This window comes from Dendrobium catenatum, unplaced genomic scaffold (genome assembly GCF_001605985.2).
Source record: "Dendrobium catenatum unplaced genomic scaffold, ASM160598v2 fragScaff_scaffold_1538, whole genome shotgun sequence".
NCBI lineage: Eukaryota > Viridiplantae > Streptophyta > Magnoliopsida > Asparagales > Orchidaceae > Dendrobium > Dendrobium catenatum.
Genome location: NW_021320000.1, coordinates 343,100 through 370,798, shown reverse-complemented (window position 1 = coordinate 370,798; position 27,699 = coordinate 343,100). Strand labels below are relative to the sequence as shown.

The 27,699-nt window shown below is 34.3% G+C and overlaps 1 protein-coding gene across 2 annotated transcripts in view; it reads right to left on the bottom strand.

Annotated features, from left to right (window-relative positions):
• Window positions 1–18,847, bottom strand: part of LOC110102135 (probable magnesium transporter NIPA4) — a 51,187-nt gene extending 32,340 nt beyond the window's left edge. The window contains exons 1-7 of one of the 2 annotated variants that reach the window (XM_020830317.2): window positions 18,306–18,847; window positions 16,893–16,949; window positions 15,761–15,851; window positions 15,525–15,685; window positions 15,275–15,402; window positions 15,061–15,198; window positions 7,515–7,607 (exon numbers count right to left, since the gene is read on the bottom strand). In XM_020830317.2, the coding sequence (XP_020685976.1) occupies window positions 7,515–7,607; window positions 15,061–15,198; window positions 15,275–15,402; window positions 15,525–15,685; window positions 15,761–15,851; window positions 16,893–16,949; window positions 18,306–18,465 (828 nt within the window). In that variant the 5' untranslated portion in view covers window positions 18,466–18,847. Of the gene's footprint in view, window positions 1–7,514; window positions 7,608–15,060; window positions 15,199–15,274; window positions 15,403–15,524; window positions 15,686–15,760; window positions 15,852–16,824; window positions 16,950–18,305 lie in introns of those variants that run through there. The other variant, XM_028700488.1, reaches the window with a different exon arrangement.
• Window positions 18,848–27,699: the final 8,852 nt, after the last annotated feature.

Below are 27,699 nucleotides of genomic sequence, written 5' to 3'. Positions count from 1 at the left end.
TAATTAATTATTAATTTGTTATACATTAATGATAATTAAATATTTAAGTTAATTATAATTAATTCTAATTAGTTATTATAATAATAAATAATTAAAGAAAAAAATAAATAAATAAATAAAATAAAATCTGGTGCGACAAGCATGTCGAGCCGGCGGACCAAAGAAATTTCGGGTGATAATTAGCGAGCGACCCCTTACCCTCCTACCTCGACAAGCATGTCGAGCCGGCGGACCACCTATGCACGCCTTTGTTGAGTGTGGTAGGAGGAAACCTGGTGCGACACCTACGACAAGATAGGCGAGCAACCTTTTGGCCCCCAAATTCCTATCCTCAGTGTGTGTGACGAGCCGGCTAACCACCTATGCACGCCTTTATTAAGCGTGGTAGGAGGGAACCCGGTGCGACGCACACGACGAGGCCAGGTAAGCCTGGTACACGCTTTTATTAGTGTGGCCGATACAATTCTTAAGTACCCGTACGCGGCTCTGTACCTGCGGGGAAACCACTGCTCCTTTCTTGTAACAGGTACCGAAGACCCCATACACGCATTTATTGCACATGGTGGGAGGAAAGAGCAGGGCCGCGGTGTCCTCGTCCGAGGACACCTACCATACACGTCTTTATTGCGCGTGGTGGGAAGGCCCAATTTCTCGTAGTTTTCCTCTAAACGGGAGAGACGCCGAGAGGCTGCTGAAATTTCGGGTGAAATATTACTACACTCGGACCTGTTTTGAACTCAAAAGAACAAGGACCTGGACTCAAATGAACAATGACTTGTGGACCGTTGAACTTGATTGAACACAAGCAGAGGACCTGAACAAAACTTAAATGTTTTTTTAAAAGGCTAAATCCAAATAAAATGAAATCAAACTGGAATCAAAATTCAAATTGTTTGAACATAAAGATGAACTTATAAAGACTCCATAAGACTTTGAACAAAATGCGAACATGCAATTGAACCCAAATGATTGCAAGGGGACTTGAACCAAGACTTGAGCTTGAATGGAGTCTGAACTCAAGAGGAGCACAAGGAATTCGACGACTCAATGTCGGGTGAAATGCATCGATTCTTGTGAACAAATGTGGTTAAGATGCATTAAATGCAAATAACCACGAGCTCTTGTAGGGAAGATGTTGTAACATCCTCATGACCAACATCGAGGTACAAGCAACTACAAGACCTCAATGCATACAAACAAAGAATGTTGTGGACTCTTACAACAGTCTCTACGAGATCGGGTGCATCATACATGCAAGAATGAAATGCATGGGTGTCCCTCTCATATGCACCATTTGAACCTCCAACACAAGCAGCAATGCCTGTTGATTGAAGAAGGCAACATTACTACTTAATAGTAGAAGATCCGTCCTTGCAAGTAAGTACAATCGCCGATATGGTACTGGTGCAAATGACTCTCCTGCGAGCATTGTTAAAAAGATCGTATCAAATATGGTCCGTTCCTACAATAAGTACAAACATCAACCCACTTGAGATTGGTGAAAGGTGGACACGATGAAGGTGTAATGAACTCCTACAACAATCCCTACAAATGCCTGTTGATTGAGATGGCAACATTGTCAATCAATAGTGGATGATTTGGTCCCCTACAGACAAACAAACATCAACCCACCTGAGATTGGTGAAAGGTGGATATGGTGTAGGGACAACTGCTCTTCTACAAATACTATTAAGAGGTCGTAGTGTATACAACGGTCCCCTGCAAATGAATACTTGTGAATAACAACAATGGGTATCTCGTAAAGCACAACGAACCACTGTGGACATAAGTACGGATATCACCTACGACAGTGGTGATCAAGATCTTCAAGTACGTCGGGTATAAGGGCAACCTGATGTATGGAAAAGGACCTCCTAGCAGAAGGGAGGAAATATTCGAACAAATTAGAACTAAACTTCCTGGTGTTCCAAAGTCTCTTCTTAGTTCTATACTTAAGAAGAAAATAGTTATGGTGCCCACAAACACCGAAAATAATAAATCCACTACACTGAAAATCCTAAAAGGAGTTCTTTCCAAATCAGCAGTCATCGACTCCAAAGTTCAGAAAGACCCTCCCCGATGAATGAGAAAGGGGGAGTCAACATTAAAATGCAACACCACCAGATCAGCAATACTTATACAAGTAGACAGAAGGCGTCTATAATCTATAACCCATCACCACCGGATCCGCAACACTCGTACTAGCAAACATAAGGCGTCTATAGACTCTCAAATGAAATGTTGTGCATTCAAATGACAATTATCTGTACAACCAAAATATGATAAAATACTCCTGCATGTGCACCATAAATTGTATACACATAGGTATACCAAAGGGGTATATAAAAATCACCCGCATGGGCCCCGACGAGCGTGTTATTGGTACACACGTGACGTCTAGGAATGTTGTGCGGGTCAATAAGTGAATTCTAGTTCGAACCTGATCCTTCTATACGGATCAATAAAAGTCGATAGGGTTCGAACCTTCAAACAAGTATACGGTTGTGGGGACAGGTGTATTTGTTTTAATACAGCTTAAAATCAAAAGAATTCACTAAACAAAGGTATAAAGCCTACGAAACCCGATCCTCCTAGGCAAATAAATAGGAGTAGACAGGGTTCGAAGCATCAGATAAATATGCGGTCATGAATTTGACCGAAAGATTTATTTTATACGTTCATATCAGGCCTTCAAAGCCTTTATCAAAGAAAATTCACAAACAAAGGCATGAAGCCTACGAAACCCGATCCCATATCAGCAAGTTAATAGAGTCGACAAGATTCAATCAATTAATGAAAATGACCCCAAACACCCCGATGATGGCCGTGTTGAACGATGATCTCAACCGGAGGGATTCACAAATATTTTTAAATGCCTCCCAAAAGTTCATTCAAAATTCAAAAAAAATATTTAAAATTGAAATAAAATTCATCAAACACTTAAAATAAATATCCATCCACCCTTCGCTGTTTGCCGAGGTGGACAAATTAAAATTTACTTCAGCTCACAAAGAGCCAAATGTCTAGTCGAAAATATCACTAGTATCCATTCTCAAACAATATTCTGCCAGTAAGGATGTGTTGTGTCCTCTAACCGACGATTTTGCTGCCAAATGGCACCGCAGGGTAAACGGTTATGACCCGGGACCCTCTGAACTGAGTGGTTTTGCCGCCGCCAATTGGCACCACGAAATACCGGTTATGGCCAGAGCCAATACGCTCCTTAATGACATCAAATCCTTGAGATATGAATCAATAGGATATGATCGATAGGGCACAAAGCCCTCTGTTAGCTGATGTGGATTCAAATGTCCCCTTAGACAAACATTCAACCCAGGTCTACAAGGTCCCCTTGGACGAAGCAACCCATGGCTGCCGACAAGGATCCTTATGCCAGGTTGGGTCGATTACCTCCTCTGACTAAGTAAACCAGGGACCATGATGGCCCGAGACGACGGAACCATGGGATCTTGATCGAGCCTACCATCCATTCCCCACCATCCGCTTTAAGTGCAAGATGGTGAAATTTCTATTTTAAATATCAAAATTTCCAAACATCCAAATTCCCAAATCCAAACCCAATGCTGCTACTATATGCCAAATAACATGTATTCTCTACGTATCTGATTGATGACTAGCCTTAATCGAAAGTTCTCTCTCGTTATTGGGAGGGGTAATTAACTATGGGGCTTGCGCCTATAGGAAACCAGAACTCAGATTATAAAGTCCTCGCAAAATGAGGGTGAAATCTCTGGGTAGTGTCTTATCTACAAACTCATCTGCCTTCCAAAATTTACCCCAGAACTTAATCCATTAAAACTCCCTCGCCAAACAAAAAGCAAATATAATCAGCGCGGCGGGGAGGCCGGGGCCGAATTTTCGGAGCCCACAATATTCTCCATGAAGTAAAGGCAAGCTAACTTTTCTATTGTGCTCCAACCCGATAATATTTCGTAAGCTAGAAATCATCAATAATCCAAAGCATTGTAGCTTTAAGGAGAAAATTCTATTGGGTGAAGATGTTGTATGTGAGGAGGGCATCTTCTTCCCAACTAAGAACTTAAGGTCATCAATTAATGATTGTATAAAAATATTATTTTTTGCTTTTGAATTATGTGGTACTGGTATTATAAATGTTAAGAACATGTATAGAGTAGTCATGCATATCTCTGGTGGAAGATTATATGATGTCAGTATGACTGGACAATAAGAATATAATAAAGCTGTCTGATAATATGGAGTGAAACCATCAGTCCATAATCTCAATCTTATATTATGTGGCTCAACAGTAAATGAAGCTTGTGTTCAATCAAAATGTTTTCACACTTTAGTATCTGATGGATGAAAAAGAATATCACTGTGAGTTAATTTCTCTTTATGTCATCTCATATGACATGCTTCTGAACTCATTAATGCGTAGAGGCATTGAAGTCTTGGAATAATCGGTAAATAAAACAAACGAGAATATGAAACATCTTTATTTTGACAACGTTTTCTTGAGTTGGGTTTGAAACAAGGCGCATAGCAGGTATGACAATAAAATTTTATCGCATCATCCTTTTAATATAACATACTATCATTTATACAACAATCAATTTTAATAGCGTGAAACCCAACTTAGATACTAAGTTTTTTATTCGATACAAATCTATGGGGATTAAATTATCCGTTGAATTTGTTTTCTTGAGAAGATAAATGAAGTCATTGAAGCACCCCTAAGGAATATTATATTCAATTTTAATACTGAGCATCCTAACAGCAACTGATAATTTTAAATGAGTTGTGTAACCATCGCATATTAGTTTTTGATCAGAATGTAATAATTCAAAAAAAAATTATTTATGGGTTTGGCGGCTCTTCTATGTTTTCTCTTAAATTTGAAACTACTACATCAAAAAAAAAGATCTTCATATGGTATATTCATTTGATCTTCATCTATTGTTCATGAAGTTATGGATGGAATGACATGAGTATCTCTATGTGGCTCATACTCGCCATATGAGGTCATTAATCAATATCCTGGAATAAATCTCTTATGATATAAATCAACCTTAACATCGTCGAGCTTATAAAAAGCTTATTTTTTGTGCTTCGAGTAGGACATCATAAACATTCCATCAGACTTAAACGCAGATAGTTGACATGCGACATAAAAGAAAGTCTCAACTCCCTCAATAAATTCATCTGTCAATCCTCTTCCTCCCGGTAAACCTCTGTTATACATTCAATATCTCTCTTTTTGAATAATCATGTGGATATTGAATTAATAATCCTAAAATAAAAATATATATAAAAATTCACTATTATAAATTATGAAAATTAAATTTATTATTAAAAATATACATCTTTCCAACTTATGAATTAGCCTAAAATATTATAGGCATCTAGGATATTTTGCCAAAAAAAGCATAATTTTCTTATTTGAACCCTCACAACAATCTTACAAATTTATGTACAAAGGAATTATGCTTATAGAAGTTCATTGATAACCTTTAATCATATCAACGAATGGGGGCGGAGCAAGCTTCAGCTTCATCTGTTGGAGGATGCACATTAAAATGAGGATGAAAGAATGGGTTGGGTGAAATATGGCTAATATCGGCAACATTTCCGGCGTCCACAGCCGCCAGAAACAATTTAACTTGAAACCGGCTGGCATTCCGTTGGTCAAGGTATCTAACTTTATGTAGAACCGACGGATTTTCCAGAGGTCTTCGAACTGCCGGAATTTCCGACGGCCAAACTGCGACGGTTAATCCCGAGGTTTAACCGCCAGAATTTCTGGCGCTCCCAGGCCCGTCGAAAAGTCTGTCTGTATTTGATAATTTTCCTGTAGTGAATGACACTTAAGTTCTCCAAATATGAAGGCAGTATAAAAGATTTTAGATTTCCACATGGTATTTTCTTGATATTGCATATGAAAAAATCTTCAAATATCTTGAATCACAATTGTTGATAGGTTACAAGAAATAACAAATATTATAATTTTGCAAGGATGGCTTACAATTGTTCCTCGGGTCTTAGTTCAGAGATGATGGTTGTGTCAACTGATGATCTAGAAGATTACATTTACTAAATTTTATTTAAGATGAAGTCCAAGTCAAAGAAGCCAGGTTTGGTAGTGCGTTAATACAATGTGATTATCACACAGCATGTGTGCAAATTGATAATAATTGTCCTCATTAATACTTTGACTTAAATGTCATAGATCATTTAATTTGATTTATATGATGATTACTAAATAATAAAATATTATATAATACTTTTTATGATATATGCACTTCAATTAATTGATGCACAAGCATCTTTAATGCTTCAAACTTCAAATTGAAAAAGCATCTGCACATCATATTGCACTTAGCATATTGATAAACTTGAAAGAGAGAAGAACCATTTTAATGATTTTTTTCTAAAATAGTTGCATATTCCCTCACTCCTAAACTTCAAGTTGCCATCTAGAAATTTCAAAAAAACTAAGCTGCTACACAGCATGCTTTCTCATCCCAAAATTTTGAATTTTGAGTTCGAGCCTTCTCTTACCTTCTTCCTTCGCAATGCACATTAAGATCAACTGTTAATATAAACAGATATTCTGTGGTCCTTACAATGCCACGAGAACTCTCCTCTAATGTTTATGTGTTGGACCCGGACTCTGTTATGTTCCGTTAACAAGCTTTATGGCGCATATATTTATTAGACATGCAACCTTAGTCAAACTCTAAACATTCATCAAATACACTGATTGCTTGCACAATTTAAGGGTGTTGATATATTTTTGTCCTTCAAGAATTCAAGCAAGCTAAGCTTACGATGAACTTAAAGGTCTAATTCAGCTGGATGTATCCCCAGTTAGTAAGTTTCGAAAAACTAGGTGCTCCATTAATACAGTACAACACTATCCTTGCATTCTATGTTAAAGGTAACCCTTCGGGAAGAGCTGGTGCTATTACAAAAGCTGCAGATAGCCAGGGGAATTCTAGCATTTCCAATGGTTTTCGTTCCATTTTTGGATTGCATAGCAATATCAGAGGGAATTTATTTCGTATGCACGCACATTTTCTGGCTGCTGACAGCTGGGGCCTAAGAATTCGTTAGTAGACCGATTCCCAGAATGGAGAAATAGAACAAAGTTTATCATTTTTAATAGAACTAAGGATGAGATGGAACGACAAAAGCAAATATCACTGGGACTAAATTTGTATTTTGTTTGCAGTCAATCCAATGTGGTGTAACTTCAGCTACGCCGGCAATGTCTTCTCGCCACAATGGACTGCAGGAATATTTGAGCGAATAGCGGGATAGGATAGGAAAGATGATAGGAATACAAGCAATCCTATCCAATGGTAGGAAATAGGTCAACACATTACGCCAAAGAAAGATGTCTCATTTGCATACTCAATCAATCATTCACCATATCTAAAAATATGAGTTAAGGAAAACAATCAATGAAAACAACAATAAGCCTTCATCCCATTACATGAGAGATCAATGTTAAAAAGAACTTTAAACATTACCTTGAACATTATCACGCTTGCCAAAATAGTTAATGTCGTAAACATGACGTAATATATTGGAGAAACAACTGCTGTATTGAAAGTATCAAGTGCCTGAAAGTCATATGCATTTAATTTGTCAGATCACTGGACTTCTAAATACAAAATATCTAATTAACAAGCAAAAACATGATATGAATTAATACAGAAACTACAATACCTGCAAATTTTTAACAATAATGTGAAGCAACATAAAATGCTGGTGACATCATCAATGTTACATGATTGTTTTATTTATTAAGCTCAATGGAAATATGCATTATTTTTACCATATTTTCAGAGCATATATTAAAAGTGTGAAGTAATGTGAAGTGAAAAAAAGCGTATTAGCATGGGTAACCAAAGCTTACAAAATTTGAAGGTGTATTTACACAAATAAGTTAGCACATCATCTTAAAGATCCAAGAGCACAGTTGGCCTAAAAAATAGTTCCGAAATAAACAAATTCATTAAGTCCACTAATCAACATGTAATAAGAATAGCTTATAAATGAATATATTCACTAAATTCCAAAAGTACAATAGCATCATCCTGAAACACTAAATCAAGCTAAGAACACCAAAGAACCAGTTTAACTTCCAATCCCCACTTTCCATGAAAAAAAAAGCTCTGACTACCCACTATCCCATGTTTCAATGTAGCCAAGTCCATTATCATTTCTAGCAACACTAATCAGAAAAGACAATTATGTTGTAGCTCTCATATTGTAAAAGTCCCACAAACCATAAGTAACATTAGCCCTTCTCTAGTATACCTGCACGCCTCCACCCCACTCTATCGTCACCATCAACACCCCAAACCCTAATAACAAAGGTCTTCAACCAGCGGAAGTTTATCAATATTATGAATATAAATCAAAATGCAGGAAACGATGCTATTATTTTCACTTTACTTTCTGAATTTACTAAAACATTTTAAAAGCACAAGTGATTAGGAGCATATAATGAAAATTACATAATCACAAAAAACTAAAAAAGTGAAGATATATTTATGAAAACACACCGAGCTTTGTTCTACGGGACAGAGAAATACACATGGCCTGGATTTTTTTTTCTCAAAAATGAATACTCACTGATTTCCGAAGTACTCTAGGGTCATAATGAAAGTTGTTTAAAATTGTGCAATATGAGGCTTGCCTCGAGGCCCGCCTTAGAGCAATTCCAGTAAAAAATGTCTTGAGGCGTAAGCCTCGAGCTTTTTTTATGACCCGTACGCCTCATCTTGGATGAGACCCGTCTTGAGGCGCGCCTCGGCTCGCTGGCATGAGTTGTGCGCCACACTCTATTTATTTATTTTTATTTAAAACTTATCTAAATCCTATACAAAAGCTCCAAAAAAAATTATGTCTTCTTGCACCCCCAAGCCGCAACAACTTCCTCTCAATTGCCTCGACCTATAGCCCACCGCCTTCCTCGTAGCCATCACTGTCATAGCCGCCGCAAGGGATTACTAGAAAGCCGCACGCCACCACCATCTCCACTTAAAATTTTGAGGTGTTGAACCCTACATGACGAGGCAGGGAAAAGAACAATTTGTTATGACAATGACTCAAACAAAAATTCCCTTAGTAATGATAGTACAGATGATTTCTGAGTTGTTAATTATTTCAGCTTTCATTAGAAATTAAACATGGATGAGTAAACAACTGAGAAAGAAAAAAATTAGAACTGAACTTGATGTTATATGATATATTTATGCAATTCATATATTTTCTGTTGTTTTGTTTCTGCAATATTTGGATTTCAATTCTGTTTCACATAATTTAGCACTTAACACTTTACATCTTATACAATTGTTTGTTTCATATGTATATAAATTTATTACTTCATAGTTCAATAGAAAGTTAATATGACATCTTTTAACATATTATTTAAATATTATATAAAAATCACTTTTAACTTTTATTTTGACTTTTCGTAATTTTTAGATTTTAAGGGTTCCGTCTCAAAACCCCTAGAGGCTTACGCCTCGCCTCACGAATGAAAAATGCCTTAATACCCAACTGCACAACTTCAAACCTTGATGAAACAATCAAATAAACCAAGAAAAAGAAGGCAGCATTTATGATTAATTCTAATCCTAATTATACTTACTATTTGCATAAGAATCAATGTAGCTAAGCCCACTCACACTTTTAGCAAGCTTAACGGATTGCAATATGAACTTCTTCCTCTCATTTTGCAAAGGTCGCAAAGGAACAATAAAGAACCCTAACCACCCACTTCTATCTACCTGCACACCCTCCCTAATAATAAACACACAGATCAAGTCTTTAGTCCCTCCCTAATATAAACACGCAGATTAAGTCTTTAGTCCCTAGTAAAGTTTTAGTTGGCTGCTATGCAGACATAATAAACAAGATAGCCACAGTTCATGCATGTGACCCATGTCCTCTTCAACTAGAAATCAAGCATATGGGAAGCAGGAGGATGCTATTTTAAATGATAAAAAGTTAGGGTACATAATCCATGAAGCCAGTACGACCCAAGCCAATAACGAAACATCCATGAAGGCAGTACGACCCAAGCCAATAAAGAAACATTGATGAATGATATCATGATGTTAACTGGCAAAAAACCAAAAGCTACAAAGTAGCATTTCCGTAGGCCGCCATAATTGATGTGTTAAGTTTAGCACAAACCAAACAGAGCAAAGTTTGCTCTTTCCTACCATGCCAAGTTTGGTGCATCTTTGAATTGATAAAATAATGCTAATATGAATATGATTTTATTTGCAATATGTATTAAGCAATAACCTTTTTGAAGTCCAGATTCAAAAACCATTCCTCCAATAAAAAAGTACCCAGAATGCCTACGAGCACATCAGACCAATCCATCATGCCAACAACCCAATGTTCAGCTATACATTTAAGCTAGCATAAAATTTTTCAAAGCAAATAAGTTTTGCTACGAAACCATAGAAAAGGACGACATCTTTTTCGAAGTCACTACTTTGTCTAAGCATCTTTCCAGGGCAAATCTATGGATGTTATGAGAACCCTTACACCCGACAGAAAGCTCAAAGTTCATTTGGCTAAGGTTCTTTTATGTTTATTTACTTTGAAAAGTGAAAATGTTGGACAAGATTATGAAGCTTGATATACATGATAACAAGTTTTTGCATTGGTACGTTTATGTATCTGTGTTCATGAGTTTATACTTTTCTTTTGTTCATCAAGTACCTTGATAAGAGTTCAATGAGAGAAAATAAAAAACTTGAATGAGATATTAAAGCTAGCTTCACATTCAAGCTTGGTGATCTTGATAACAAAATAATTAAACTAGCTTGAATAGGGCAATACTTCACTCAGCTTGGTTATAACTCCCGCCACATCCTGCCACACTTTGAAAGGCATTGCAATCAAACTAACCCAAAACTGAAAAGCCAATTAAATCCCAAAGTTCTTTTTAGAATCAATCGATCATTTAAACATGCAAATTAGTATAAAAGGACAGGTGACTCTACAAAAAACAACTCCAGTTTCATCAAAAGCTTTTATCCAGAATCCTTCCATAGATGTAAATGACTTCATTTGCCATCTTAATCTGATGAAAGATTACAAATTAATAGTTTCATTAACTGGGATTACTCTAAACTCTCATGACATTGTAGCTATATATTGATCAAGTTCTTACATGGCATCAAGCCTTGATTTCAATAACTACAATTTCCAATCAATCATTTAATTATTTACAATAAAAAACTTTCCTATCTTATTCAGCTCTTTAAGGGTAGCACCAAGCCTAGTTTGTTTCACTTCAAGTGTCCATAGGTTGCTGGTTTCACTTCAAAATATGGGTTCAAGTGTTTATTTTGATGAAACCAGATGAAACTCACTCCCCATTCTTGAAGCTTAACTTTAAAATGGCGATAAATGAGTTCCAATCTTACAAACAACTACGCTAAGAAGTCGCATTCCATTTTACTTTTTAGTTTAATAACAATAGAATAATATAAAATTAATAACATGATGGGTTCAAACATTGCTTTTGCTTATAGTAATGACAAAATAATAAAAAATTAGTGTAAGGGTGGATAAAAATGAAAACTCACTCCAACACAAACAAACAAAAGTACAAAATTCACAAGAAGTGGGTTCTTATAAAACAAATAGATATTATTGCAACTCACCTCAATGCAACTCACTTCCCCAACTATAATCCAAAAGTCTTTAAAATGTCTTACAAACTCCATCCAAATGTCTTTAAAATGTCTTACAAACTCCACCCAAATGCCTACAAAGTCCAAAAATCTCAAAATCATCCAAGTCTAAGATATTTAAAATGAAATTATCCATCAAAATACTTAAAAGCAGAATTCATCCGCCCTCCGCAATAATTTGCCGAGGTGGACAAATTAAAATTTACTTCAGCTCACATGGAGCTAATGCCTAGTCAAAAATATCACTATGATCTATTCTCAAATAATCTCCTGTGAATAAGGGCATGGTACGTGTCCTTTGACCGGCAATTTTGTCGTCAAATGGCACTGCATGATAAACGGTCATGACCTGGGGCTCTCTGAACCGAGTGGTTTTGTCGCCAAAAGGCACCACGAAATACTGGTTATGGCCAGAGCCAATACGTTCCTTAGTGGCATCAAATCCTTGAGATAAGAATCAATAGGATATGATCGATAGGGCACAAAGCTTTATGTTAGCTAAGGTGGATTCAAATTTGTCCCCTTAGGCAAATATTCACCCTAGGTTTACAAGGTACTCTTGGACGAATCAACCCATGGCTGCTGACAAGGATCTTTCTGTCGATTGGGTCGACTACCTCCTCTGACTAATTAGACCAGGGACCACGATGGCCCAGGATGACAAAACCATGGGATCTTGATCGGGTCCATCATCCATTCCCCCACCATCTGTTTTAAGTGCAAGATGGTGAAATTTCTGATTTTAAATATAAAACTTTTACATTTCCAAATGCCATTCCCATGCTGCTACTATATGCCAGATAACACGTACTTTTACGTATCTGATTCACAACTAGCCTTAATCGAAAGTTCTCTCTCGTGTTCGGGAGGGGTAATTAACTTTAGGAACTTGCGCCTATAGGAAACCAGAACTCAAATCATAAAGTCCTCGCAAAATGAGGGTGAAATCCCTGGGTAGTGTCTTATCTACAAACCCATCGCCTTCAAAAATTTACCCTAGAACTTAATCCGTTAAAACTTCCCCGAAGGAAAAGCAAGCGGGAGGAGGCCGGGGCCAAATTTTCAGAGCCCACACCCTCCTTATTTATGATTAACTTGAACTTTTAACTTTACTAACCAAAAAAATCTTGAGAATAATTCAGGAAGATACAGATACTATATTTGGCATGAGGCAAATGAAGTAGCAGTTTGGGGAAAGAAAATCTTATGGAAGTAAAAAAAATGGCAATGCAACTTGTGTGCTTTAAGATATGTGAGGGAACCAATGAACAAGTATCAAAAAAATCAAACAAAGTGCAGCTGGGAGATGAAAACAAAATGCAAACACGGATGAGCAATAAATTTAGTAATCATAAGTGACCAAAGACTGTCAAAGGAAGTGCGAGAGAGCCTAGAATCAGTCATCAGAGAATATATTATGCTGGTATGGCATGTAAAATGGAGTACACAAAAGGCAATGCATAAGGTAAAAGAATAAGTTTGAAGGGCTGCAAAGAAAAACAAAGATAAAAAAAGCCAGCATAGATCGAAATAGTTACAAAATCAAAAGAATTTTGCTAAAATAAAACAAACATAAATGCAACTTCAACTGAAAAGTGTGAATGCAAAATACTGATCAAGCCAACTTCAGATAGTCAATTGTCCTCCATTTCGTATGCTCTGTATGGAGGGCACAAATTTGCTCCATTTGTCCAGCTCTTTTCCATGTGCCCACCATGACTCAAAGGAACTAATTTGGAAGTGTTTCATTACCCCTATTATTTGCTGCTATTTGTTTCCCTCTTTTTTTATTTGAATCTTTCCTAGATATGTATTTATTTGTTAAATTCTTCCCTGATTTAATCGGTAACCAATGTTGTAATCTCCCTCGTAAATTGGGTATTTCCAGCATGTATCTTTCCTTTTTTCCCGTTGTTTTGGTCCTATTTATCTGGACTATTTTGTTGACAGATCTAAGAAAAAGTTGTTTAAAATATCATTTAGTAATCTTCTTCCTCAATTTTATTACCTCACATGATTTTAGAATAAGATTTCAGTTGAGGAAAATGGGTTATTGCTATAAGAGAGCCCTCACTGGGTTAAGCAAGCATGGGTAGAAGGAGAGTTGATCCTCCACTTCAGCATACCTTGCAATTAACCACTCTCCTTTTCAGATTACAGCCTACAAATTGAATGAAAAATAAATTTAAAGTAATTCCTTGCTCAAGTAAAATTCTAAATAATTATCTACGGATTGGCTGCCATATAAGGTAACTTGGGTTAGTTAAACACAAATATACTCTTAATCTTAATCCAGTGGTCTAGATTTTCTAATTGTCGATCCTGATCATCAGGCATTTAATTGATGACCCATCTTCATTTATGGACTCATGCTCACTTGATCTTTAATCCCAAGTGAGCAATATGGAAATCACTATAAATGGTAGTCTTCATCAACAAACCTGACTATCAAAACTTCAACAACTCTAATCCATTTGATCTCTTAATGATCTAATGCCCAAACCATGATCGCATATCATCTATCCAATCACCCTCTTGATCGAATCCCCAAATTAGAAGCATAGAGAAATGAGGAAGGAAAATAGGAAGGAGAAAGGTGAACAAAAGACGAAAGCAGGGTGATTTTTATTTAGTGCACTATGTTAAACTAGAAATGTCCTCATAAAATAAGAAGTTGCTGCTGATAAAGGATCCTGTAAATGCTATAGTGCAAGAAAACTTTGGTCCATAAGCATCTAAAATATAGAGATACATAGAAAAAAAATCAATTTTAGTAATGAAAATGAAAAGCAAATACAGACTGATGCCTAAGAAATATTTATTAAAAAATTGCAGTTCATGTTACCATGTTTTACTAAGCCTCCTATGAAGAACAACAACTGCATAATCAAGGACAACATATACGCTTCAAATCTGATTATATAATCCTCAAGCTTTTAGAGTATGGTCACAAATGGTTCAGGAGATTTAATGTGGCACATGAGATTTTACCTCAAGTTTGAATGCTGAATATGTTTCTCAAGAGCATTGCTTACTTTAAAAAAGGAAAAATTATTATAATTCAAAATTTCACATAGCCTATAATATATTAGCTCGGCAGAGTAAAAGATATGGACAGAGATTAATTAATGGTAGTAGAGGGTTAGCATAATAATTATGATAACTTCTAGATCTATCTCAATATTCCATTTCTGTCTAAAATGGTAGAAAAACCTGGAAGTTATTATATACCAAAGCAACAACGGGAGGATAGAGAGCTGGAAAGACAAATCATATCCGACTTGAAAGTAAAATGAGATTATAAGTAGATGATAGACAAATATATTTTAAAATGAACATGCATTACCTTGTTGAGATAATTCATTTGGGTAACCACACATGAAATGACAATTATTGTAAAAGCCCAGGTTTGTGGATATATTAACTGATTTATTCCTGAAAAAGTCAACTTCAAAGCTATTCCAAGAGCTTTCACACCCATGACCTATGAAGATAATACAAATCCACATCAAACTTGGAAAATGAGTATAAAATAATAAACAATTCACAGGAATACATACTGAAAGAGAACCAACAAGGGAGCAGACGCCAATATATGCCATGATATGCGTCTGTCCATACTGAGGTATAAAATGGACAATAATTACAAAGACTGCTACCATAACTGCAGCTGAATAGAATAGAAATGCTGCAAAATACGATACAAGGATTGACTTCATATTAGGAAGACTAGATATTAATGCAAACTTAATACATGAAGATCTGCTAGATTGTAGTCCCCTGCTACAGCATAAAAAGAAATAACAAGACCTGGTTCAGTAGCAAGATCCCAAACTTGCTTAACCGAATTAATTTCACGCTCCTGAGGAGCATGGAGAACAATGGTGATGGAGCCCACAACACAAAGAACACAGCCCAAGATTCCAAAAATATGTAGCTTCTCTCGTAAGATTATATGAGCAAGTACAGCACTGCAAGTGCAACACAATTTTTTTAAATCAATACGTGACAACAATGTTAGTTCAGATGGTGCCCTAGGATAGTACCTGATGATTATGCTAAGGGCACCAAGAGGTGTCACCAAAATTGCAGGAGCAAAGGCATAAGCTGCAAAATTAGCCACTTCCCCCACAACCACTGGATTGTAGGCATAAATTAGTCAAACATACGATTCAAAATAAGATAATAGAGCCAAAAAAAATGTGCAAGTGCTTTTAACTAGTCAAAACACATAATATAGAAATAATACCAAAGAGGGAGAACACATTTTCTACCAATAGCCAACCAAACTAGAGGCAGCAAGTTCTTTTAATTGTAGGACAGTGAAGAAATAAAAAAGGACTAAATTCCAGGCTCTTTCATTTATTTTTGTCCTTCATGACCAGCATTTTTTTCTATTGCAATATTTGAGCAAATGAGCTTAATAAAGTTAGCAGATATATTTCATGTATATAACTTGTTTACCCAAGCGAACATAAAATGTGAAACTTAAATCCAAATCTTTTTTGATATGCAATCCCTAGAAATGATTCCATCAGGTTAAAGTTAATTGATCCATAAATAGGATTCACAATAAACAACCTAAAACTGGAGGATGTGAATAGAGAAACCATTAGGTTCCCCTATTGTGATTTGGAAGTTCACAGTTCAACTCCAAAAACAGAATCATCGTAATGTTTGAATTGAGGCTGCCTGCATCAACACAGCCACAGCCCATTTTGAGTAAGGACCCTAAAATCTAAGCATTGATAAACATTCTACCTTTCTAAAGACTTTACGGTCCAATTTATGTTCATAAATCAAGCACATTATAAGGAAAAAATATATTTTTGTCATCAAAAAGTACAAATTCTTTTTTCAACAACCAAATAATTAACTATGTCTCAGAACTTGAAAACATTAAGCAGAAAACAGGGGAACAAAAGTTTTTTTTTTTTTTTTTATTTGCTGGTCCTAATGCTCCTAATATGCAAAGTAAACTCAAAATTAGAGCAAACCCAATAAAACAAATAGCAAGGAAATTCAATATATGAATTTAATTCAACCAAGCAAGGTTTTCATTACAAATGCATCCATCAACTGAACAACACAGAAAATCAAAAAGTATTACCCATGACAAAGTTTGCAAATTGCTAAACTAAGTTCACCGATCATGTATAAATGCATAAGAAGTCTCACTTGCTATCATGCCTGCCCACCACAGTGGCTCATACAAGTAAGAATAGCCACCAGCTCCTGCATTGAATTTAGAAATAGTTATCTTTCAGTAACAAAGGAATAAATGAGAGAGATTTGGCAATTATATAAGATGCAGAACTCCATGTTGCAGAAAGAACTCCAACTCATAAAACAACTTTTACAAGCAAATAAATAGAATTTCCCAACTCACATAAATTCATTTGTAATTTTATCATTGAGTACAAGTATATAAATTATGAAACTAAAAAAAAAGGCATTTCAATTTCTTTTTATGCACATGAAAAAAAAAAATTAATACAAATCTAAACATGCAAAAGCCACATATATGCACCTCCCAAAATGGTAAAATTTTAATTTGATAGAGAAGAATTCTAGTATCAAAAAGTACATGAAAACATATAAGTACTCATAAATTTAAATTAAACTTATGTTCGTAAATTAGGTACATAAGCATATCAAAGAATCAGTTGGTTAAAAGAAGAATAATTTATTGCTCCTGTAGGTTTTTAATATCCTTCACTTTTTCCTTTAATTTGCAAATTAATAAGCATTCAAATCTTAGAAAATCAGCTAGCGGCATGCCCACTAGGAGAATATGATATAAGATCTCAAAAACTATGTCAAACAAATCCAATCGAGAATGTATTTCATTAATAATGAGCATTTCCAAGGACCAACTTCATTAACCATATTTGATGCATGGTTTGATAAAGCTTTTGAACTTCAAAGTTAGTATTCCTATGTCTAGTCCCATACTTCATCATTTCTCTATACTGACAATAAATAAAAAAGATTGTGGTGCAAAATGCAAGATGAAATAGAAAAAACCAAAAGATGCAAGAAACATCAAATACAAATTGCAGGAGTTATTTGACAGTACCATGTCAGAACTATTTGTTCATAAAGTAATAACTGGTTCCAAACAATTAATATAAAGTGTTTTCCTGGAATTTAAGTATACAGAATTTTTTGTGTCATCTTCCTATGAAGAATGCTTGGCCAAATTCATTATGCCTCCAATACTTGCAGAATATTTAATCTTCTATGTGACATTCAACTAGCACAGCTTAAAAACACCAGCACAGTTTAATTCCTAGCATAATTGTAGTCAAACAATTTTCAGGAATAATTCCCTACATTAACATTACTCTGCCATCAAATAAGACTTATCTTCCTTAATTTCAAAACTTTTGGTCAGATGAGATCAATTCTTTCCAAATTAATGTCTCAAAAGTACTACAAACAGATTCATCATTTTCCCATACAACATGAGATCTCTAATAAATGAATGGCAGACAACAAATAACCTTAATACGAAGCTCCATCCAACCCAGAAGCAGTTAAATTCACTGTCACAATTCCGACACCAAAAGAACCTAAATGAATTAGTACCTGCCCTAACACCGGTCGCACTGGCCTTCTTCAATCCCTTTTTCTTAACGATGAAGCTTGCCCCGATGAAAAAACTGGAAGACAGCGCGAGAATCAAACCCTTGATGTTGTCAGAGGACATGCCCCTGTAGGAGTCTCGCCAACTACCACCCGACGCCATTGCCAGTGCAGTGCGTAAAACCCTAGCGATGATCCGGAAACCGCTACCGCGCGATCCCCGCAGCCCACTCCAAAGCTATAGCCATGGAAGAGATTAAAAGACAAGAAGAAGCTTAGCCGCTAGATTGCAGACTCGGTCAGACGAAGGGCTAGCAGCAGGGATCGACGAGGCGGAGACCGGTGGCCGCCACTTATCCTTATCCACAATCTGTTATTTCAAATGTTCTCAGGAGATCTGAGAGTTGTAAGAGAGACTGGAAAAAAATGGTGGCCTAAATGATCTGGAAACAAGAAGCGGATGTGAAGATCGTTCTGTTGAACTGTATCAAAGGCACCTCGCTGCGTTGTCATACTCCAACATTCCATCAATTATTTTGTCATAATTCGAAACCCAAAGTTTTTTCTCTTTCAAAAATGGTGAATAAAAAGGATTCTTTTCAATAATAAGTTTTGAAAATTAATAAATAAGAAAATCCTTAATTTTAGTTTTTAAAATTTAATATATAACCCTCAACTGCTATTTAAATAAATAATGCAAATTTATTATTTTTCTAGTTTTGTAATTTACTAGTTTCTCAATAATTTACTTGATCTCCTTCTATGTCTTCCTTTTATTTTCATCCACACTCCAAACTTTTGTAATTCATATGAGCATGTCGAATTGTTTCACTAGCTTATGATAATTTTAAAATGAGTGATTTCAAAACATAAATTTTATTTGATACTACTATAACTTATTACAAACTTAATTAAAATTTTAGACAATTATTTTCTTTTGGACATTGCAATCTAGCAGATTCAATAGTAAAGCGTTTGCTCATGAATAAATCTCTACAAAGCAACATAAAAATTAAAATTAAAGAGAAAAATGACAGTGTCTATAAAATACAAATGTGAAAAAGTTATCTCAAATGCACCCATAATCATATTTCTTCGAACTGTTTGTGGGGAAAATGGTGGGAGATTAGTATGGTTGTATTGAGGATGGTTAGTAGAAGAGTTATATAACAAAAGCAAGAGGCATTGAGAGGATAAATTATATGGTAGGATGCAAAGAGGTTGAACTCTATGGTGGGGCATCGAGAGGAAATCACCAATAGTTCCCCAAGAGGCTGAAGTTAGGAAATACTAAATGGTAGTCATTAATAGAGTGTTGAGAGGACAAAGTTAACATCAAGATGTTAAGATGATATTATTCACACTATGCTAAGGTGATCAAGGGGAAATAATCAATAGTGCAACAATAAGAAGCCCATGGCACTGTGCCAAGAGGAAGTTTCTAGTAGTATAATGAGAGTACTAAGTGCTAGAATATTAAATTTGGTGAGAAAGAGAAGTTGTGAGCTCACAGGAGGATATGATGATGACTCAATGATGCCATGTCATGAACTAAAGCTAAATGATTTGAATTAATTTGATTAGGCTCTAATTAAACTAGTTCAAAAGGGAAACATTCTACGTCAAAATGAACTTGACTTTGGATGGGCATAGTATTAAACCATGACTAAGAAATCTATTTGAAGATTCTAGGAACTACGTACATAAAAGATAGGCCTATGATCTTGAACATTTGGGATAAGTTTAAGGGGAGTATTGCATATGTTGGAACCCTCAATAGGTGTAATGTGTACTTAGAGAAATATTATATATGTTAAGGATGACATTTTAGAAAGGATCAATCCAGAAAGTCCTTAAAACCTTTAATAAGTGTAGTGTTCTCATGGAGGGGGACGGGGCGCATGTTGGGGTCAACATAGACGTGCTTATCATGATGACTATAGTATTAGTTCACTTGTCAAAGGGAAAAAGGGGGGAAAAGGCCATGTGTAATATATACAAAAATCTTAATAGTGATAAGTGACCAAGTCTAAGACTCTAGTAATCAAGTCTAAGGTGGGTAGATTTTAGATCCTCAACATGTGGTGTATTCAAGAGGAACAATAAATGTGCAATAGTATTCCTAATTAGTATAGTGTGTTTAGGGGGAATATCTCACATATTGAGTATAATCCTTTAAGGAGGGATCAATCTGTATACTAACATCTCTATTATTATAAATGTGTTCACTAGTGCTATAGTGCTCCCAAAGGAGTTTTCCTACACTTTAAGTTTTCTTTGCACTCCATTTTCAAACTCAACTTGACTCACTTAACATAAAATACACATAGATTTTACTTATATATAAAAACTCATTTTAGTGTCAGAAATGTAATGCTCCAACATATAATACTGATGAACTTGACTAGAATATTATAGACACCCAACAAAGACAACAATGTCACAACACTCCCTTATAGTGCCACTGCTCTCTCCATGCCTTCTAAATTTCATCCTCCAAACATAAAGGATAACGTCACAGAGCCATCTCCGCTAGCGTTATAGCATTCCCAGAGGGGCTTTCCTGCACTTGACATTATCCTTCCACTCCATTTCTAAACTAAACTTGAGTCACTTAACATAACATAAATTAAACCTAACACATAATAAATAATTAATGATCGACTTAGTAAAAATTTTATTTGGTATGACTCGTTCTATAGTAGAAGGTATTATATTCTTCTCTACTTAGAAAAATATCATCCTCAACATTTCTATGAGCATGTACTCAGAATAGAACAGGATATAGTTACCTCATTTTGGCCTTCATTTCACAAGTAACTTTTTTATTACACAGATGTCTCAACTGAATCCTAACCATATGAATTTGCATGTTTGTTAATTGTTTCACATCATAAACAAGAATACATTCTAATTTTTCTTTATATGTCATGTTAAATTGGATTTCAAATTCTTCACTTTATTCCAAATCAGAAGCCTAGTTCCTTAGTACTCACACTTGAAATACATTATGGATTTTTGATATATATGATCTGGTTGCAATAATTGACAAGCAGACTTTCTAATTTGTTCAATCACTTCTAAAGGATCAATATACCTTGGACTTAACTTGTCATCCTTTCCAATATACTTACTCCCTTTATTTGATTGACTTTTAGAAAAATAAAATCACCAATTTAAAAATTAACATTTCTATGCCTCTTGCCATGATACTTCTTCTACCTATCCAAGGCTTGTTCTAGTTCCTTTATGATCAATCTATTTTTTTTTTAGCTTCATGAACCAATTCAAGACCCATCATTTGTCACAACTTAACTTGATAAGACCCACATATGAAATAGGTTATATTAAGTTGACTTGTGACAGGCCAAACCTAAGTTTAGAGTTTTTGAAAACTTTTCATATTTTATTCTTTTAATTGACTTTAGGAAACAAACAACAAACCATAGAGCTGCTAATAATATCCAATATACAGAAAATAACTCAATAAAAAATTTATTTTTTATTTCTCACCAAAATGTACATATAATAATTATATTATTATGCATGGCTACAGTTGAACTATAGAATTAAGAAATTTAAATAACTAATAATGACTATAAAAAAAAGAAAAAATACCTATATAGACTTAGACAAATCAGATCCTAAGTCAGCTACTCAATGATTGTTTCCCTTTCCTAGACCTTTAAAAAGAATGTAGATAAATTGTGAGTTAACATAGCTCAGCAGATCATACTCATTTATTTATATTTATAAATAAATCATTTATTCAGCATTCAAATGAGTTTTTAAAAAGTTCAATAATCACTCTATGGAACAGAGTTGTGCTTTAAGTTATTAGAAACTTACATAATAATGCAAGAAAGTAAGTAAATAAGTAATTCATATATTATAACAAAAATAATAGATTTCCAATAGGCCCTTATACCACCAATCAGAACAGAATTCAAAATTCAGGCACTTATAACTCCCTTGCTGGCATATCAAAAAATAAACTCTTATGACACTCAATGCACATCACCAAACTAAAATGTGCATATAGCACCAGAACAAAATATGCATATAACACTAGAAAAGAACTTTTGTGCCTTTAGCACTAGAACAGAACTTCCCCAATACACACCATATATCCTCAAAATCACACATTTCAATTAGACAAATATTTAATTCATTGCATTATAGTATAAGAAATATAAATAAACTTATTTTATAATTTAACAGAATGCTTTAATGGTAGGCAATAGAATATACTATTGAGCATAAATTCACTATTTTAAAATATAACAAAATTATTAGAGACTATTCAGAGCATTGTTTGAAGCTTTAATTGTACTACAATATTATTTGTTGGGGTCAGAGCTATTTTAGGGTTATTAAAATATCACATTTTTGAAAACCCTCAGTGTAAAATTTTGAAAAAAAAAATCTAAATGTCCAGAGTTATTGTCTCTAATGTACAAAAAATTAGGTAGTGCAAGCTTAGTGGTTATAGAATTATCCTCATTTTTGCAACACAAAACTATAATATTTTTTAAAATTTCTATATTTTTAAAAATTAAGATACGCAAAATGTAGCCTACCTTGAAATGAATAACTTTTTAAACTGTGTCGAGATCTAAAATTTGACTGAAGTTGCCCAAAATTGGCTTTCCCTCTCAAGGATTTTTCCTTTATATCTCTCTTCCTCTAATTCTCTCTCTCTCTAGCCATCTATCTCTAAGTAAAACTATTGCCCTTTACATTTTAGAATTCAGATCAATAGAACAACTCAAGATATAACTTTCTCATCTCAGATTCCTTCACCCAAGTAGCTTCTCTTTCAGACATGTGATTCTACTACATCTTGCCTATTAGAATATACTTATTCTTCAATTTTCTTGCATCATATATCATAATCCTTTTTGGTTCTTTCTTGTAACACAATTTGGATGTACCTCAATATCTTCTATAAATATCTACTCCAAGAATAAGATACCTACTTTCTTAGAAGTGACATGTAAAATACACTGTGAATCTAATACATATGAGCTGATAACTACAACTTATAGGAAAAAATTTCAAACCTTTTAGTTATTTCAAATGTTCCAATGAACCATGAACTCAACTTTCCTTCTTTGATCAGCTTGATTTTCACGTATATAAAATCTCTAACTCAGAATTCTATAGCCAGGTGCTCAACATCATAATATTATTTATATCTGTCTCATATAGCTTTTAATATGTTTCTGACCATATGGATCTTTTTAGTTGCTTCATCAATTAAAGCTGGCCCAATCATATTCCTTTCACTTACCTTTGTCTAAGATAGTGGAGTTTTGAATTTTATGTTATGTAAAGCTTCATAATAGGATATACCTATGCTTGATTGAAAGATGTTATTGTAGAAAAATTTGATAGGAGAAATATAATCTTCCTAGCTTCACCTAAAATTCAATACACACAATCTTAAAAGATCCTCCAATATCTAAATAGTCCTCTCAGACTGCCCATAAGTCTATAGATGAAAAATTATACTGAAATGTAATTTAATGACCTAAACTTGCTAAATACCTCTCCATAGCCTGAAGGTAAACCTGTCATCTCTGCTAAAAACATTAACTTTTATAATCCCATATAATCGACTAATTTTCTACACCTATACATATGTCAATCAATCAACAAAATTAGATTGTTAGATCAGAATAAAATGAGTAGACTTTATTAAATAGTTCACCATAATCTAGATGGAATCATTCCATTGTCTCGATCTATAGGAAATCCTAAAAAAAAATCCATTATTATCCCTTCCCATTTCCACTCTAGAATACGCAATGGTAACATAAAATCTCTCGATTGGTGATATTCTATTTTCATAAACCCTCAGGACCATATTTTGAAATAAAATCTACCATACCTATATATATATATATATATATATTACTATTTCTTGGATGAATAGTATAGCCTGAATAATGAGATTCATACTGAAAATTTGATATTAGATCCTCAAAACTAAGAACACATAATATATTCATGTATACCATAATTAAATGGTCGCAACTCATATTTCTTACGAAACTTAATTTAATCAATCAATTTTAGATATTCTATATTTGACTTCTAAGTTTTCTAAATTTTTTCTTGGAGAGATGGTTGGATAATCATTTCAGAAAATACTTATCAATAGAATAAACTACATCTAACTCTAACATTTTTAAAACCTGTATAAAAAACATAAAATAAGCAACATGCTTGATATAATAGAAGACTTTATGCTAAAAGCATCTACTACTATATTGGCTTTACGAGACTTATAATAACATAAGTTTTTAAATAAATTTGTTTCACAAATATAAAAAATATAATTGAGCAAGTAGCACTGTGGCACTTATTATCTGTTTAGGGGGGGTCATTTCATGCTATTATCATTATTCTCTTACTTTCATTTTTAAGTGCATGATGACTTGTTTATTACTCACTCTCATATCAAGCATGGCTGGAAGGGATATGATGTGAATGAATTTTATCTTTTCCAAGTGATGGCATGCTCCAGAATCATATCTCTTTTGGGGTGTTCATCATTTGGCACAAATGGTTTTATTATTTATTTTTATTGCTGATGGATCTCTTATATTTCGGGGATACATATTGTATGGATCAGTTTATGTCTATTTTCTATACTTGCCTATATTTCAATGTGGTTTTGTTCATTTTTTCTAATAGTTAAAGGCTCTATGTGCTTTTTGTTATCCGGTTACATGATCTGCACCGTGAGCCTCCAGAATGCTTCCAATAGGGAAATTTTCATAATTATTAAGTGGGATTTTGTCATCTATATTTTATATTATGTTTATTGGTTTCAATTCTCAACTCTTTAAAAATTTCTTTGGTATCCCTATATCTTGTTGTGCATATTTTAATTTTGCAGCCTCTTTTTTCTTGCAGGCTGAAGGGATTACAGTTCTTGATGGCAAGCTGATTATTTTTTACACGAATATTGTGTTGAAGTCTTTATAATTATCTTCCTTTTAGGGGTGCAGGCTTCTGGACTCCCTGGAATATTATTAGGTGATTTTGTAAATCTTAGTATAGGGAATCATTGGCTCATAGGTTTTCTTTTGATTTTTTTGTTGCTTAATTGAGCATTTGTGAGCCGAAGATTCCCTTTAAGGACCTTGTAACCCTTTTTTATATTAACACATAAGCCCCTCTATAGGATTCCTCTAAAAAAAAACCTCACTAGTCATTAAAAAACTTAAAACCTTAAACCATACATTTATAAACTCAGTTGACCCATAGGGGGGTGATGGTTGACTAAGAATTTGACCAAAAAATAAACCTTTAAATAAATGCTTCATAACTTAATCATTTTATGACCAAATACCACTTCCAATATATTTAAAATACCATTAATAGTGGATTGGACCTAAACCCAAGTCTTGGTCAATCTTGGTTGACTAAGTCAAACCTAGGTTGACAAAATCATCAATACTTAAATATGTATTTCATACATATAGATAATACCATGACCTAACACCTCAACCAACAAGTTCCAAACATTAATTAGAATAAGTTGGAGGAAACCCCAAACCATAATCAAGCCCAGTTGACCAAGTTAACCATGGTTGATCAAACTAAACCCAAACCCTCCTAACCTTAAATTCATTCATCTAGACCAAACCAAGTTACCCAAATTCATTGAGACTAACAACTAGGTCCCCAAGGGTCAGCCCTAGGTTAACCACTTCTTAGGCCTACTTAGGCTATCCGATTGGACCCACCAAGTGACCAAGAAAGGTTTACCATGAGTCATTTCTTTACCTATATCAAATTATCCCAAGACAAATATTATATTAGGAGGCTAATGACCTCATGCACCTATCATGGTCAACTCAGCCCTTAGCCTAGCCTGAGTTATAATAAGGGGCAATCAGGTATGAGTTTTTATAATTCTTTCCCCATGAATGATAATTATAATAGTGATGTGTTTATTGACATTGAAGATATGGATATGTTGGCTAAATGCTTCGTTAAAGATGATAATGATACTAGTTTTACCAAAGGTCGTGGGAGGAGGGGTAGGAAACCAAAATCTATGGTTTTACAAATTCCTCATCCTACCCGTTCGCATACTTCACATTAATCTTGGTTTTTATGTTTAACACTATTATTTAGAATATTAGGGGTATTGGGTTCTAATTTGCAATGTTGTGCTTTATTTGTTTATACTATATTCTCTCGTTATTCTAGAAAGATTTTATGGGATCAAATTATTCAATTTCATAGTATTTGTAATCTCCCTTGACTTGTGGGAGGGGATTTTAATACAATTACTAACCCTTCTGAGTGTATAGGGGGTTCTCTACCTATCTATCAATCTATGGCGGATTTTAACAATATCATTATGAAGTATAACCTCATTTTCTATGGGGATGCTTTTACTTGGCATCAGGGGAATTTATTGCAAAGACTTGATCAAGTTTTATTTAATGATTATTGGTTTAATTCTTTTGAGTTTACTAATGTTGAACATCTTAGCAGGACCCTTTTTGATCATTCTCCTCTTCTTATTAAAATAAAGCCTAGATTAAAGATTTTTCTTCTCAATTTAGATTTCAAAATATGTGGTTACTTCATGATTCTTTTATGAACATGGTGAAGGATAATTGGATTGCTCCTCTTCATCCGGACAATACTATTTATGGTATATATAGATTGTTATATAAGCTGAAACGCCTTAAATTTATTCTTAATAGGAGTCATAATATTTTTAAGAATCTTTTTTATAACATTTTAAGTGCTGAAGATAAGGTGATTTGTTAGGAGAATCATTGCCAAATTTTTCCATATGAAGCTAATTTTTATGTTATAAGAGAAGCTAAAAATGAGATTACAAGCTCAGAAGGAAATGTTTTGGAAACAAAAGCTGCTATTAAACATATTGTTGAAGGTGACAATAATATTAAATATTTTTATGCTTTGGTTAAGAGAAAACACACTATTAATTACATTCATAAAATTAATTGGGCTGATGTTTCGGTTACTGAGGATGGTGCTGAAATTGCTAACTTAGCTGTCCAACATTTTCAATTTCATTTGAATAAAAATTTAACCCCTTTCTCTATTGATAATCCTAATATTATTCATTCTCTTATTTCTCATGATGATAATGTTTTCTTGTCGAAACTTCCTTCTTGGGATGAAATTAAAGATATTATTTTTAGTATGAATTCTGAGTCTGTGGCTGGGCCAGATGGTTTTATGTCCAAGTTTTTCCAAAAAACTTGGCATATCATTGGTGATGATCTCTTTTCAACTATTGTTGACTTTTTTCAAGGTAATTATGTATCTAAATTTTTAACTGCTACTTCTATTATTCTTATTCCTAAAAATAATGCTACCACTTCTTGGAATGATT